The sequence below is a fragment of the Colobus angolensis genome, unplaced genomic scaffold (genome assembly GCF_000951035.1).
Source record: "Colobus angolensis palliatus isolate OR3802 unplaced genomic scaffold, Cang.pa_1.0 Scaffold202, whole genome shotgun sequence".
NCBI classification, from domain to species: Eukaryota; Metazoa; Chordata; class Mammalia; order Primates; family Cercopithecidae; genus Colobus; species Colobus angolensis.
Window position 1 is genome coordinate 4,058,747 of NW_012115178.1, and position 14,988 is coordinate 4,073,734.

The 14,988-nt window shown below is 39.5% G+C and overlaps 1 protein-coding gene across 2 annotated transcripts in view; it reads left to right on the forward strand.

Annotated features, from left to right (window-relative positions):
* The window catches only part of NUBPL (nucleotide binding protein-like), a 276,185-nt gene that overhangs the window by 186,612 nt on the left and 74,585 nt on the right, over positions 1-14,988 (forward strand). For both annotated transcript variants that reach the window (XM_011941866.1, XM_011941867.1), the window contains exon 7: positions 12,630-12,723. In XM_011941866.1, coding sequence (XP_011797256.1) covers positions 12,630-12,723 — 94 coding nt within the window. The remainder of the gene's footprint in view (positions 1-12,629; positions 12,724-14,988) is intronic.

A 14,988-nucleotide genomic window follows, 5' to 3' on the forward strand; every position in this document is an offset into this window, starting at 1 on the left:
AGTCAGATAGGAAGGATAGCAGCAAGGTCTGGCACAGCCTAACTTCCTTTAAGAAGTTGTCGTGTCACTTATGGCACATTCCAGCCACCATAGGAGTGGGCTACCTGAACACAGCCCACTTTGGAGCCATTCAAACCAATCTAGATCTCTTTTACTTCATGATTTCTCTATTTATTCTTTGGTTACACCTTTCCATGCCCTTAGTATTTTAATTCTTCTTGGCCATCACTTTGACTCCAGCAGAGCTCTCTGTCTTAGCAGTGTTTTTCTTCCCTGATTCTATGTGGCTCAGTTTACACCACTGCTGATGTTATTTTCATCTGGCTCACATTGGCCTTGCTAGCAGAATAGAATGGCTGGGATAGTCTGCCGTTGCTTTGGAGAAGTGTAAGTTGACCCTGTGGTCCTTAGACTTGGCTTATGTAACGCTAATGATAGAAACTGCTACTCTGGAAACTGATTATGGTAAACTGTTTGAACCAACTGAGAAGCCTAAAATGGAACTATTGACCATACATTCATTGGACCTTTTCTATTCAACATGTAGAATTCAACCTATATGCACTTGTGTTCCCGTAATCTTTCAGAGTGAGACCTGATTGCTGCTGTTTTGATCTGTTTCTTAAGTGTCCCTAAAAGATAGAGACTCATGTTCTTTTCCTATTCCTAATGCCATATTCTTTATAACAGATGTCCTGAAAAAGACAAATTACCTTATCTGCCCAAATATAAAATACAATTTTAGTTCCCAGTCATTCCTCAGAAAAGAGGGAATTGCCTTTATTTGAGTCTTTGAGTTATTCTCAGATTATTAGACATTATTTTGAGTATAAAATATAAAATATTATTTGAGGAAAACATGTTAGCCTAAAATTACTATTGTCAACATTAGTTTGGGCTATTTTCTTTGATAAACCCATGATGTAATCAATCATGCCCCCTCCCCTCCGTAGAGGTTGGGCCTTTGACTCAAAGTTTCAACCCTCTAATCACAACATTGATTCCCTTGGAAACCAGTCCTCATCTTGAGGCTATATAGGTGCCCTCAGCCACCAGTCAACTTATTAGAATACAAAAGATACTCTTATCACTCTAGTGATTCCAAGGATTTTAGGATTTTATGTCAGTAAATGAGACAAAGACCAAATACATATTTCACAATATTATAAGGACAGATGAAGAAGACAACTATCCTAATATTGAATGACTTTGCACAACAGCTCAGTGAATGCATTCCATTTGGATCCAAAAATGGCTGGGTGTGGTGGCTCACGCTTGTAATCCCAGCACTTTGGGAGGCCGAGGTGGGTGGATCACCTAAGGTCAGGAGTTCGAGACCAGCCTGACCAACATGGTGAAACCCTGTCTCTACTAAAAATGCAAAATTAGGCATGGTGGCGCATGTCTGTAATCCCAGCTACTTGGGAGGCTGAAGCAGGAGACTCGCTTAAACCTGGGAGGCAGAGGTTGCAGTGAGCCAAGATCACACCACTGCACTCCAGCCTGGGTGACAAGCAAAACTCCATCTCAAAAAAATAAAACTAAGCAAAAAAACAAAAGTGCTGTATCTCACATTAGCGGGTAATAATGGTCATATGTTACCATGTACAAGAGACATCTAGCAGGAAGCCTGTCTTGGCTGACTCAAGTCTGAACTGTTGCCCCTGATCTGTACCTCATCCTATCCTTCTCAACTGTCTTGACCGCTTGCTTTGTTTTTATTTCATTATGCTGTCTGTATCCTTCTTAATTTGATGCACATATTTGACTTCCTGCTACCTTGATGAATTTTCTGCTGCAGTACTGCCCCTGTATCCACAGGGCATCTCGGGAGTACCTTGGTAGCTCCAGTTTCTTGACTGACTGAGTCTATCCTGCCAAAATCCTTTGAGTTTGGAGCCTGAAAGAGAACTGAGAAATTTTTACCAAAGGTAGGGTTACCCATGAAGCTAATAAAGCTTAAGTTCAGGGTTCTACATCTGCATAGGATCCTGGGATATTCTGGGGATTGTAGAATGTTCTAGATGGGGAGAGACAGCCAGGTTATGGTCAGGAAACATTTCTATATAAGCATTTCTGTTTAAAGAGTTCTCAGAGAAAGGAATGTGACTCTCTAAGGCTCCAGAAATTTATGGTAGTTTCTTTTCATGTACTAAGTAAATATTTACTTTTGTAACTAATTTTGCATTTATAATTTGTTATTCTTATTTTTAGAGATGACCACTCAAATTGTATATGCTTCAGGCCACACAAAATCTGGATCCACCACTGGGTTTTACTAAATGAGGTTCTTGGGTGTTTTGCTAGTTCTTATTTCCCTACATTTAGTAAAATATAATTTATACAAGTAAACAGTAAGTAGAATCTAGAGCCTCCCCAAATCATTCTAAAATCATTGCTTTTGTGGCTCTTTTACAAGAGAACTGGAACTGTCACTGAACCAAACTGGATCTGTTTGCCTGCACAAACAGATGAGTTTGCCTTCACACACAATGGAAAGCCAAGCACTGAAGCACCAGATTTTTACCCTAAGAAAGGTTTATTGCAAGTTGACTGACAAGGAGACAGAAGGAAACGCTCAAATCTGTCTACCCGAGCTGACTGGATCCTGCCATGGGGTCATGCCAGGACTTGATCTGATTGGATCCTGGATCCTGCCATTCAGTATCCACCTCTTAATTCAGTCCTCACTCCTTAGTCCAAGCACTTAGGTTCTACCCATTTGGTTCATCTTCAATTTCAGGTTATGTGACCTTCAAAGTGGGGGTCCAACGGCAACTGAAGAACAGTCCACAGCTTTGTTACATAAAAGATGAACCAGATTGGTTTAATGCAGTTCCAAATTGCCCCTTTATTATGTCCATTCCTCAGTATTGAGGGAAAAGGGGTGACAACCACTCTAGCTACTTCCTGCTGATTAGACAGTAGACCTTGGTTAGATAAATGCAATTGTTTAGTGCTCAGGATTATGTTTCAGAAGAAGTTACTTCAACCCAGTTCAAGGACAAAGGAATAAAGAGTTAGCAACCTGAACATTATTTGTTTCAGAGAACAAGGGAAAGAAAGCTCAGATTTTATAGCAAAAGTTCACACCCAGGTTCCCAATCAGTTCTCTTTGTGCACATGAAGGATTGAAACTTGTAACTTGCTTAGTTCTGGTTGATTGATACAGCTCAACTCTGATTGACTGGTTCAGGGGAGCCCCAAAGGTTCTATAGATTAAAATGTATGAGTTCTGGGGGAAGAGTATGGGTGTAACCACTAGTCAGCAAATGGCCACATGGCTCCATTTAAAATTTAGACTCAGTCAGCTGCTTGGGATCCATCTTGAAGGACTGGCTCAAACCTGTTGCCAGACAGCATTGCATCCCATCATGGTACCAGAGTGGTTGGCTACCTGCTCCAGGTCCATCTGGTCCCTTGTAGAGATCCTTGTGGCAGGACAGTGACCAACTGAGCAACTAGAGTCATTTACTTACAAGAGGCACTCAAGTATGTGCTAAATTTGAACCACAGTCTCTTGGGTTAAGTTGGTTCCTGTTTCCAGCTAAAGCGAGTTTAAAGTCTTAAGGATTGAGTTGGCACAATCGTAGTGGGAGTCACTTGCAGACATCTGTTAAAATAGGCTAGAATAATTTTGAAGAGGAGCCAAATGCTTAGCCCAAATATGAGGAGGATCATTAAGACTTATGGGTGAAACACAGAAGGAATCTTATACCAGGGTTAAGCCAACTGAAAACGTCTGGACATTGGAAATTCCACTCAGTAAGTCCAGCCAGGAGTCTTTCTGAAGGTGTCCCTTTCAGAGATTTGGCTAGCTTTACAACCTCAGATGTTCCCAATTCACCTGACTGGTAGTATTTACCCAGATACAGCAGCAAGTGTTAGCGATAGCAGAAACACCACCCTATGCAGTGAGATGTTAGTCTAATGCAGTGTGGTTGTCTAGGACCACACAAGGAAGGGAGTATAGGGGATCTCTGTTGTGCTCTGATGGCATGAGTGCTGAAGCGGGCAGCTCTATTAACAGTGCAGAAAAGTTTCTGACCATTCCAAACAGAACCTAGTCCAAACCAGGACCTCTAAAACCTTCCTGTGCAGCTCCTTCACTAGAGTTAATCCCTTTCAGCAAATCGCATCCCTGAGAGTGTCCTCCAACTATAATCCATGGGGTCATTGTCAGTGCTGGCATGTGCCTCAAGACTCTCAGGTAGCTCTTGGAGAGCAGGAGGGGTAGAATTAGTGAAGCTGACTGAATAGATGGGAATTTGCATAAGAGCTATTTCTATGTCCAGATCTCCTGCTGAGGATAACTCAAGTCTTATTTTCCCCTTTTTTGGGAGAAGGATATGTGGGCCTCGCAGGTTTCTAAGAAGTCCTTTCCGAGGAGGTGAATGGGAGCTGAACAGACAAGCAAAAACAAACAAACGAAAAAAACAAAGTGATTTCTCCTGACTGGATGAATTCAGAACTCCAGGGAGAGGGTGTTGAATACCCACCAAGGTTAAAAAAGACTAAAGAAAGGGCCTAGGGCCGTGGCAGGCTAAATGCCGCTCAGATCTTTGTCACTGGGTTTTTATTATTCTGTTGGTCTGTTCCACCACCCCAGTGGATGTTAATAGTCCAAATTTTATAAACATTTTGAATAATTTGCCCTGTAAAATGAGTTCCTTGGTCACTGTAAAGCTCTTTAGAGACTTCCCAGGTTGGTATAATTTTTCCAGTAAGGCTTAACTACTGACATTGCTGTGACCTATCAAGAAGAGAAGGCATTAACCCAGTTTGAAAACATGCAAATCATAATTAGTACATACTGGTTTCTTTGTGAGGCAGGGAGCTAAATAAAATCTTGTTACCATACTTAAAAGGGACCACTCAGTAATGGGAAGTGGCCCATGGAGGCATGCAGCAGTTTTCCAGTAGTGTATTGTGGACAAATTTTACACAAATACCAAAGTCATGAACAACTTTGAAGGCATACCTGACGTCTGTATAAATACTGGCTGTTTTACCTTTGGCTAAAAGACATGACCTAGTAAGTGCATGCAGTTCCACTTAGTAGGCAGACTTGGCCTTAGGAAAGGTAAGTAAAGTGGCAGGATTGGAAAAGTTATTACACCAGGTGATGGTGAGGTGAGGATAGAAAGAGAAACTTATGGGCCTGGCATGGTGGCTCATACCCAGAATCTCAGCACTTTGGGAGGGTGAGGTGGGCGGATTACCTGAGGTTGTGAGTTTGAGACCAGCCTGACCAACATGGAGAAACGCTGTTTCTACTAAAATTACAAAATTAGCCAGGTGAGGTGGCACATGCCTGTAATCCCAGCTACTCAGAAGGATGAGGGAGAATCACTTGAAACTGGGAGGCAGAGGTTGCAGTGAGCCGAGATGGTGCCATTGCACTCCAGCCCGGGCAACAAGAGTGAAACTCCATCTCAAAAAGAGAGAGAGAGAGAGAGAGAGAAAAGAAAGAAAAAAGAAAGGGAAAGATAAAGGAAAGAAAGGGAACCTCGGCTGGGCACGGTGGCTCAAGCCTGTAATCCCAGCACTTTGGGAGGCCGAGACGGGCGGATCACGAGGTCAGGAGATCGAGATCATCCTGGCTAACACGGTGAAACCCCGTCTCTACTAAAAATACAAAAACTAGCCAGGCGAGGTGGCGGGCGCCTGTAGTCCCAGCTACTCGGGAGGCTGAGGCAGGAGAATGGCGTAAACCCAGGAGGCGGAGCTTGCAGTGAGCTGAGATCTGGCCACTGCACTCCAGTCCGGGCGACAGAGCGAGACTCCGCCTCAAAAAAGAAAAGGGAACCTCATGGTTTGCTAGCTGGCTTATCATGTGACTTGAAGAGAGCCCTGACTGAGTAGGGAATGGAGATAGTGAGAGGTAGCCCCATAACTATTCTTCTCTATGGCTTTTACAAAGGAAGAGACAGCATCAACTACTATGAGACGAGGGTTCATAGTATCCCAAAGGTCTAGTTTGCCCCCACTTCTTATATTACGCTGGTTGGTCAGATTTAAAAAGGGGAAATACCCTTAATGTCCTCAGAGCATCCCTAGTCTGGATTGTGAGAAGAGGGCTGAGGGACTCCATTGGGATTTAGTTATAACCAAGTATTGGAGGAACTTAGGAAGATTCAGTCCAGTCTACAGATAGATAACAAGGACTTGAAGACAGTGCACAGAGTTATGATCTAATAACAGATGTACTTTTGCTTTCCTTAGAAGCATAACTTTTTCTCTCCACAGTGATCATCTAAGAAATCTCAGATTTAGAACCTTTTGCAGCTGGGAAGCCAAACTAAGGCAAGTTTTAGATTTTACTTACAGCCTTAACATTCTTGGGCCTGCCAGGAAGTGACAGTTTTCATTCAGTCTGTAAAGCTGGGAAGTTCTGAAGCCAGGCATTTTATTCACATTCTTAAATATGACATTTCAGTCCAAACCTTGGTAATATAACCAGTGTTTCCCATTGCATCTTGCTTATAAAGAGAGCAGATTTTTTTTCTCCCAAGACAGAGTCTTGCTCTTTCGCCCAGGCTGGAGTGCGGTGGCGAGATCTAGGTCACCGCAACCTCTGCCCCCAAGGTTTTAGCAATTCAGCCTCAGCCTCTGGAGTAGCTGGGATTACAGGCCACCATGCCTGGCTAATTTTTTGTATTTTTTTAGTAGAGATGGGATTCACCAGATGGGATTTCAGTAGAGATGGCCAGGCTAGTCTGTGAACTCCTGACCTTGTGATCCACCTGCCTTGGCCTTCCAAAATGCTGGAATTACAGGCGTGAGCCACTGCGCCTGGCTGAGAGAGCAGATTTTTACTGAACTTACATTACATAAAAATAAGAATACTCATTAATGGTTTCTAAATTTTGTAGGAATCAAGTTGTGAGAAAAAGCAAAACGTTCCCGCCCTTGTTCACAAAGGATATGTTATCAAATTATTGCAAACTCTAAATAACTTATGACAGAAAATTTCCTAAATCTGGAAAACAAAACATTTAAGTCATAAAAGCGTTATCCTTAACAATTAGTTAACCTCATGTAATTTTGTTTAGCTCAGTCTTAATTAACAATTTTGGACTATAGCCAATTGCAAGTGCTTCCAGAGAAAAATTTAAGATAATAATTGTGGATGACAAAAATTCAGAACAGCCACTGTCAAAGATCTGATGAGAGTTTATAACTAACAAAGAAATCTAGGTATTTTGGTAGCATATAACCAATTTCACATCATGACATATACCCCAACATATCAGAATTTTAGGAATCTTAAACAATTTTGGAATACCTTCTAATAATACATTTATACAAGCATAATTTAAAGGAAATTCTACAGTGTTTCTTATTTGACAGTGCATCCCATATTATTTACTAAATAAGCTTAATCATTTAAAATCTCTACAAGATGAGAGATACACCCTTTGAGGCTCTCCAGGGGGCCCACCTGTAAAATGTCAAAGTTAATTTTAGGCCAAGAAGCTTGATTTAGGATTTGGATCCTGGGAGAACCTACCAAAGACATCAAAAAATTCAAAGTACTTCCTTCAACAGAATCATAGGTCACTGCCAAATAGTAGTTACTCATTTAACCAGAGTGACAATCAAAAGACTTCAAAAGCAATACAGAAAGCTACATGAATATAAAAACCTTAACCTTTTTAAACCTCAGTCTTCCTAAGCAATCTTTGTTTCCTAGGCCAGTTACTTTGAGCAGGGGAATACATTTCGTAACAGCATAGGAAGTCCTGGTTACATGAAATAATTCAGACATTTAAGCCCTGGTGACATGAAACAGTGCAGACATATAAAAATACAGAACCAATTTATACTGGAATAAAATATTGCTTTTCTAGACCTTCAAGATAAACCTGAAACCAGAGAAACTAGACAGTTCTCAGGAAGAAATGTGGCAGAAAGAGAAACTTATTTGTGATTCAGAGAATGACTATTATAGAAACAGACTTAAGAATTAAAAATCAAAACCTCATGCAGTCTTACCAACAGCAAATTGATGTCTTAAGACACTCTTGTTATTTTAACATAGAGGGCCAAAATTAGAAGTTCTGTGTGTTAATATCAATGTTCATTCCCTAGAAAGACTGTTAAAAATTTGTTTTAATTATACCCAACTTATTCACACATCAAATTTCTTAAAGTTTGTATTTATTAACCTTTTCATGACTTAGACCATCTATGACATGCTTCGACTTTCTACCTTTCCCTATACTGCTCTTTCTTAAAAAACCAGTCATTTTACTTTAGGACAAAGATTTACTACGTAAGATTCTTTCTCATACAAAATTATGATTTCTCATACAAAATCTCTTTTGTTCATATCTGTAACTTTCTTATATGTCTCTCTCCCCTTACTGCTGGTTCCTTTTTATCTTGTTTCTATTTACTTTCCAAATCCATATTGTGAAACTCCTTTTAAATAACCTCCAAATTAGACAAAATAATTTTTTTTCTCACTGACGAACATATTTTATGTGTTTCTTATAATTTTTTCTTGTTAAAAACACACCTGGCCAGGCATAGTGGCTGACGTCTGTAATCCCAACAGTTTGGGAGGCCGAGGCAGGCAGATCATGAGGTCAGGAGTTCAAGACTAGCCTGAGCAACTTGGTGAATCCCCATCTCTACTAAAAATATAAAAATTAGCTTGGCATGGTGGTGGGTGCCTGAAATCCCAGCTACTCAGGAGGCTGAGGCTGGAGAATTGCTTGAACCTGGGAGGTGGAGGTTGCAGTGAACTGAGATAGTACCACTGCACTCCAGCCTGGGTGACAGAGCGAGACTCCATCTCAGAAAACAAACAACACCTTTTGGCACAGTTCATTTGAAGAATTATAAATTAGAATTTTTAACACGTAATAACCTTAAATTTTATTAAAAACATAGAAATCTTGCTGGATGTGGTGGCTTACACCTGTAATCCCAGCACTTTGGGAGGCCAATGTAGGCATATCACCTGAGATCAGGAGTTTGAGACCAGCCTGGCCGATACGGTGAAACCCCATCTCTACTAAAAATACAAAAAAATTAGCCAGTTGTGGTGGCAGGTGCCTGTAATCCCAGCTACTGGGGAGGCTGAGGCGAGAGGATCGCTTGAACCCAGGAGACGAGGTTGCAGTGAGCCAAGATTGTGCCACTGCACTCCAGCCTGGGCGACAGAGTGACACTTCATCTAGAAAAACAAACAAACAAAAAAACAACATAGAAATCTTGAATTGCCTATTGTATATCAGTCTTTTTACAAATAAGAACCATTTTGTAATTATTAGAAAAATGTTTCCCTATAGCATAATTTTTAGAGACCAAACATATTTAGTCTTTCTATTAAATTTAAGAAGTCAAGTAGAGACCTACTTTTGGTCCTTTCATGGCCATCATTTTGTCACCAAACCAATTGGGTTAGTTTGCCTGTGGACAATGGAAAGCCAAACACCAAAGCACCAGGTTTTTACGTTGAGAAAGGTTTATTGTGAGTCAGCTAACAAGGAGACAGAAGGAAATGCTCAAATCCGTCTCCCTGAGCTGGGGGCTGGTCAGCTTTTATAAGCATAGGCTAATGAGGTATGATCTTATTATATCTTGCAATGAGGTGATGCCAGGAAGCCTGATCTGATTGGATCCTGCCATAGGGTATGCCAGGGCTCAATCTGATTGGATCCTGGATCCTGCCATGTGGTGTCCACCTCCTAATTCAGTACTTACTACTCAGTCTAAGCATTAGGTTCTGCCCATGGTCGTATGCTTGGTTTATCAGCAAGCCTTTATAGAAAGCCTACTATGTGTGATGAATGTACTGGCCCAGGTGTTTTTCAGGTACGTTAAATTCAATTTAGAGTCATTTGAAATGAATTGCCTTAGCCGTGAAGTATTTTTAGTTCCTTGGAACCTTAATAGCAGTTTTTATTGTTGTTGTTGTTTTTCTGAGATGGAATCTCGCTGTCGCCCAGGCTGGAATGCAGTGTCGCAGCCTTGACTTGCTGCAACCCTGCCCCCTGGGTTCAAGAGATTCTTGAAAAATAGTTACCCCGAGACTACCCATGACCAACGTCTATGAAACTGTGGAAATAAATAATTGAAAATCTAAGTTGCTGGAGCTTTAAATTATTTTGAGCCCTTAAAGAAATATGATCATGAAGCCTGAGTCACATGACAGGCAACTGTAACCTAGAAAGGTATAACTGTTTCTCTGATTACAGATTAGCCTTTGTTCTTACGTATAATGTTTCAATGTTTTGTACAATGTCGTAAATGAATAAAGCGTGTCAGGGAAGATTCCTTCCCTCTTCTCTGTTGATTTTCCTTATAGATTAACTTCCCTCTTAACCTTTCTCATACAAAGACTTCATGACTATCACATTGTCTTAAGATGGAATATTAAATATACTCTTAAATTGGAAAGGAAATGAAAACCAGCTGTAAAGAAAACAAGCCATAGGGAAAAGAAAATAAACTGTAACTAAATTGTTATAACTCATAAATCAGCCTTGTATAGAAAATGTTGTGATCCTGTTAAATCTCTTTGTTTTCTTCCTATATGCAAGACCTTAACTTTTAACTTCAGAGTGCTGACTCCATTTCTCTGGAATCTGTGTTTCCTGGATGGCCATTCCTAGTCTTTCATATGAATAAACTCTTTTAAACTGGATTCTGATCCTTTTGATTACTTCAGGTTGACAAAACCATACCCCAAAAAGATGAAGAATAGTTTTCCTTTTATATTTTTGGCACAAAAACTCCTAGCACTGGCAGACTGACATGTCTCTGGGTCAAATGACCGGAACATCAAAACCCTGTCTCTACAAAAAATACAAAAATTGGCCAGGCATGGTGGCACACGTCTATAGTCTCAGCTATTAGGGAGGCTGAGGCAGGAGGATCCCCCCAGCCCAGGAGGTTGAAGCTGTAATGAGTTGTGAGCATGCCACTGCATTTCAGCCTGGGTGATAGAGCGAGACCCTATCACAAAAATGAATAAATAAATAAGTAAAAGCATGATTCTATGGAAAGGACATATTACATGTTATTAAGTTTTAAGGAGCACAATATGAAATTATATACAGTTTCCATTTAGGTTTAAAAAAATCAAGCCTTTGCATGTGTTCATTTAGCCATTCATTCCTTGAAAGAAAACGTCTTAAGTGTTTCCTGTTAGTACATTCTGTGCTAAGGTGATCTAACTCAGTTACAGTTTTATAGGAAGACAGATCATGAAACAACAGTAAATGAATGATACCCTTCTCTTCACTCACTGCTCTCTAGCCATATTGATCTTTCAATTTCTCAAAGTTAGCAAACTCTTTCCTGTGCACATTTTACTGTCTTCACAGTGCCTCTTATATTATAAAGCTGGTGATTATGTATTTATAAGGATAGTTATCTACCCGATATCTCTGTCTCTATATTGTAACTTCTTTGAGGGCAGGAATCATGATACCATTTAATTGTCAATACTTAGCTCAATACCTAATACATAGTAGGTATTCAGTAAACATTTCTTGGGGAAATGAATGAATACATGATTAGGGGAAGTATGTAGTAGAAACACTTTAATCTAATGGGAGTTAGTGGAGATTTCCCCAAAGAACTGAATTTTAAGCTGAGATCTGAAGAATGAAGAAGAATTAGCAACTGAAGAAAAAGAGGCAGAGTGTTCTAGAGCTTAAGCTTAGATATTATCCTAAAGGCAAGAGAAGAGTTTTAAACAAAATGTAGTACTATCAAATTTCCATTTTCCAGTGTTAGGCATAGACTAGATAGGCAGTGCTGGAGCCAGAGAGGTTGTTTGGGAGGCTTTAATAATAGATGGTGGTGGCCTCACTTGAGTTCTTGGCAGTGGAGAAACAGAGAAGTGGGTGTGTTTGAGAGATTTTTAGAAGGCAGAATAACTGATTAGGAATAGTGAAGGAAAAGGAAGAGTTAGTGTGATTCCACATTTCTGCTTTACAATTGAGAAGATCCTTGGGCCATTAATGGAGACTACGGACTCCATTAAAGGGAAGAAATATCTGAGGAGTAAAGAACCTGAGGTACCCTTGAGACCTACCTAAATGAAGGTTAAGCATTAAGGACTTCGTTATATAGGTGAATATTCTGGGTATAAATAAATGCCTTGAAAGAAAGAAATAAAACCTTAATAATATTGGGACTCAAGTTATATTAAGTTTTTTATTATTAAATTCTAGTTTTCATTATTGTATTTTTGTGAAGGAAATATAAACTTAAAAAAATTATATTAGCATGGGAAATGCAAAATTAAAAAAAAAAAAGGACAAAAAACTAATACCTTCTTTAGGCAAAATGTGGGCTACACCCGGTAAAAATAAGTGAATGGTCCTAAATGGAAGCCTACTGGGAAGTAAGTTCAACATTAGCATGTATGTATGAGGATGAGTCATCTGGAAATTTAAACTTGCCATTCAAAGAAGGCCTCCTAGTGGAAGGGCCTGTCATTTATTCATCCATGTATCCTTCGGACTTAGCATAGTGCCTTGTACCTAGCAATGGCTCAAGTGATAGCTATGATTTTAGATTTATTATTAACACATTAATTTTGTTTACATCACTATTCAACATTGAATTTTTATACAATGATATAATCTATGTCATCTTTTTAGGTAGATTGGGGTCAACTGGACTACTTAGTTGTTGACATGCCACCAGGAACTGGAGATGTGCAGCTATCAGTCTCACAGAATATTCCTATAACAGGTAAATCTTCAAAGTTTAAAGTAATTTGTACTTTTTTTTGATGTGTTGTTATTGCTATACCAAAACACAAACTCCGCATCAGGCAAATATTTTATCTTAAAAATATTCATTCACTTATAAATTTTTCATTAGAGATCAGAAGCATAAATTATTCAAAACATTACCAGAATAAGTGTATTTATGAAACCATTACACTTTTGTTACTAGGAAGAGCAAAGTCTCTGGTTCTTGTTGTTCTTGGGAGAAACAATTTGTCCAAGAGACAATTTTAGCAAAAAGAACAGAGAATTTATTGAAGAAAGTACATGCCAAGAGAGGAGCAGGCTGGAAAAACAGCAGTAGGAACAACAAGGGTTAAGTAGTAGCAGAGACAGTATGCTCTGAAAGAGGAGGCAGAGTGAGCTGCTTGAAAGAAAATGAGCCAACAGCCCTGAGAGTTCAGCATTGCAGTTTTTATTGTGTTGAACTCTTTCTTTAAGTTCCTGTCTGTCTCAAGTCTCGGCCTTTGTCTTTGGCTAGTTTGCCACTTCTGCTTTAAGTCTCTACCTTGTCCCTGATTAGTTCCTGCAACAGTTTTGTGGGATTCTCTTACTCTGAGTTGATGCATATGTGTGTGCCCAGTGTTGGATATGAAGTCTACTTAATGGCATTGTTGCTCCTTACCGCCACCCCAGGAAGGTCGTATAGTGGTTAAATCTGTACTTACTGTGCCTGTGTATCTCTTAAGAATTTCCCCTTTGCCCTCTTTCCCTCCTTATCAGCATGTAGCTAGCTACATTCTGACAGGTTAACTATAGAGTGAGCAATTACTGGGCATCTTAAGGGGTATTTCAGGGTGTTCCTTTCTGCATAGGTATTTCTGCTCCTGTCTACTCATACCCAGCATGCAGGTTTTGGGTAGTCTCTGGGATGTGAGATTTTCTAGTCCTCCTTTTCTCAGGCGCTCTCTTTCCTGCTCATGTCTAGCTATCTGTCTGCTCTAACACTTCACAAAGGTGGTAGTATAAATCTGTGTTCTGGGAAAGCAATAGCATTTAAGTATTTTTTAGGCAGAACATGACTGGTTCACTGCTGTGCAGCACTTATACCACTGGCACATGACAGGCACTCGGTAAATATTTATTGAGTGAACACTGAATAAGAATAAATATTAGGAAAATTGGCTTTTTGGTAAATATAACTGTGGGAGAATCTTATAGTCTGCTAATTAATATTAAAGTCAAGAAAACAATAAACATAGCTTATATAAAATACATAATACTTCAATATGGTAGTGCATATCTTTTTTATGATATGGAATTTAAATATTAGTATGGTAGTTACCCTTTATATTGAATCTGTTTCTAAAGATTTTCCTAGATTCCACTAGAGAAATAGTTGCAAATCTCTCATATATGAAAGGATTTCTGGGAAAATAATGGAATTTTAAAGTGTCTTTGCTAATTAGTTATATGCTGATTGCCAAACAATATCTTTGACATTTAATGATTAAAAGGTTTAGAATCTAAGTTTTTGACAAAATATATATGTTATTTGGAAATATCAGGTATAACCTTATTAATGGAGATACTTTTGCTGTTTTAACATATTTATAATCTTAATGGAGTCTGAGACTTTTTCTTTGGTAAGGCAGGCTGTAAAGTATGAGATGGGAGTAAAATGATATATGAAAATAATTCATTTTTTCTTTTTTTTTTTTTTTTTTTGAGACGGAGTCTCGCTCTGCCGCCCAGGCTGGAGTGTGGTGGCCGGATCTCAGCTCACTGCAAGCTCCGCCTCCCGGGTTTACGCCATTCTCCTGCCTCAGCCTCCCGAGTAGCTGGGACTACAGGCGCCCACCACGTCGCCCGGCTAGTTTTTTGTATTTTTTAGTAGAGACGGGGTTTCACCGTGTTAGCCAGGATGGTCTCGATCTCCTGACCTCGTGATCCGCCCGTCTCGGCCTCCCAAAGTGCTGGGATTACAGGCTTGAGCCACCGCGCCCGGCTGAAAATAATTCATTTTTTCATACAGTTTTTTCTTTCTTTTTTTGCTGTTTTCTTTTTAAGGTATTTATCGTTTTAGGATTTTATATTTACAAATTTTGAGAATATTTACCAAATGTTCATTAAAAAAAATGTTCTTCTGATACCTTGGAATGCCTTTTGCAAGCATACAAAATGCTTACATTATTCATATAGATAATACATTAGTAAAATTGGGCTAAATTATCATTTATGCCTTGAGTAGTGACTTGGCACCTTGGAAAAGTTTAAGTTACCTCAC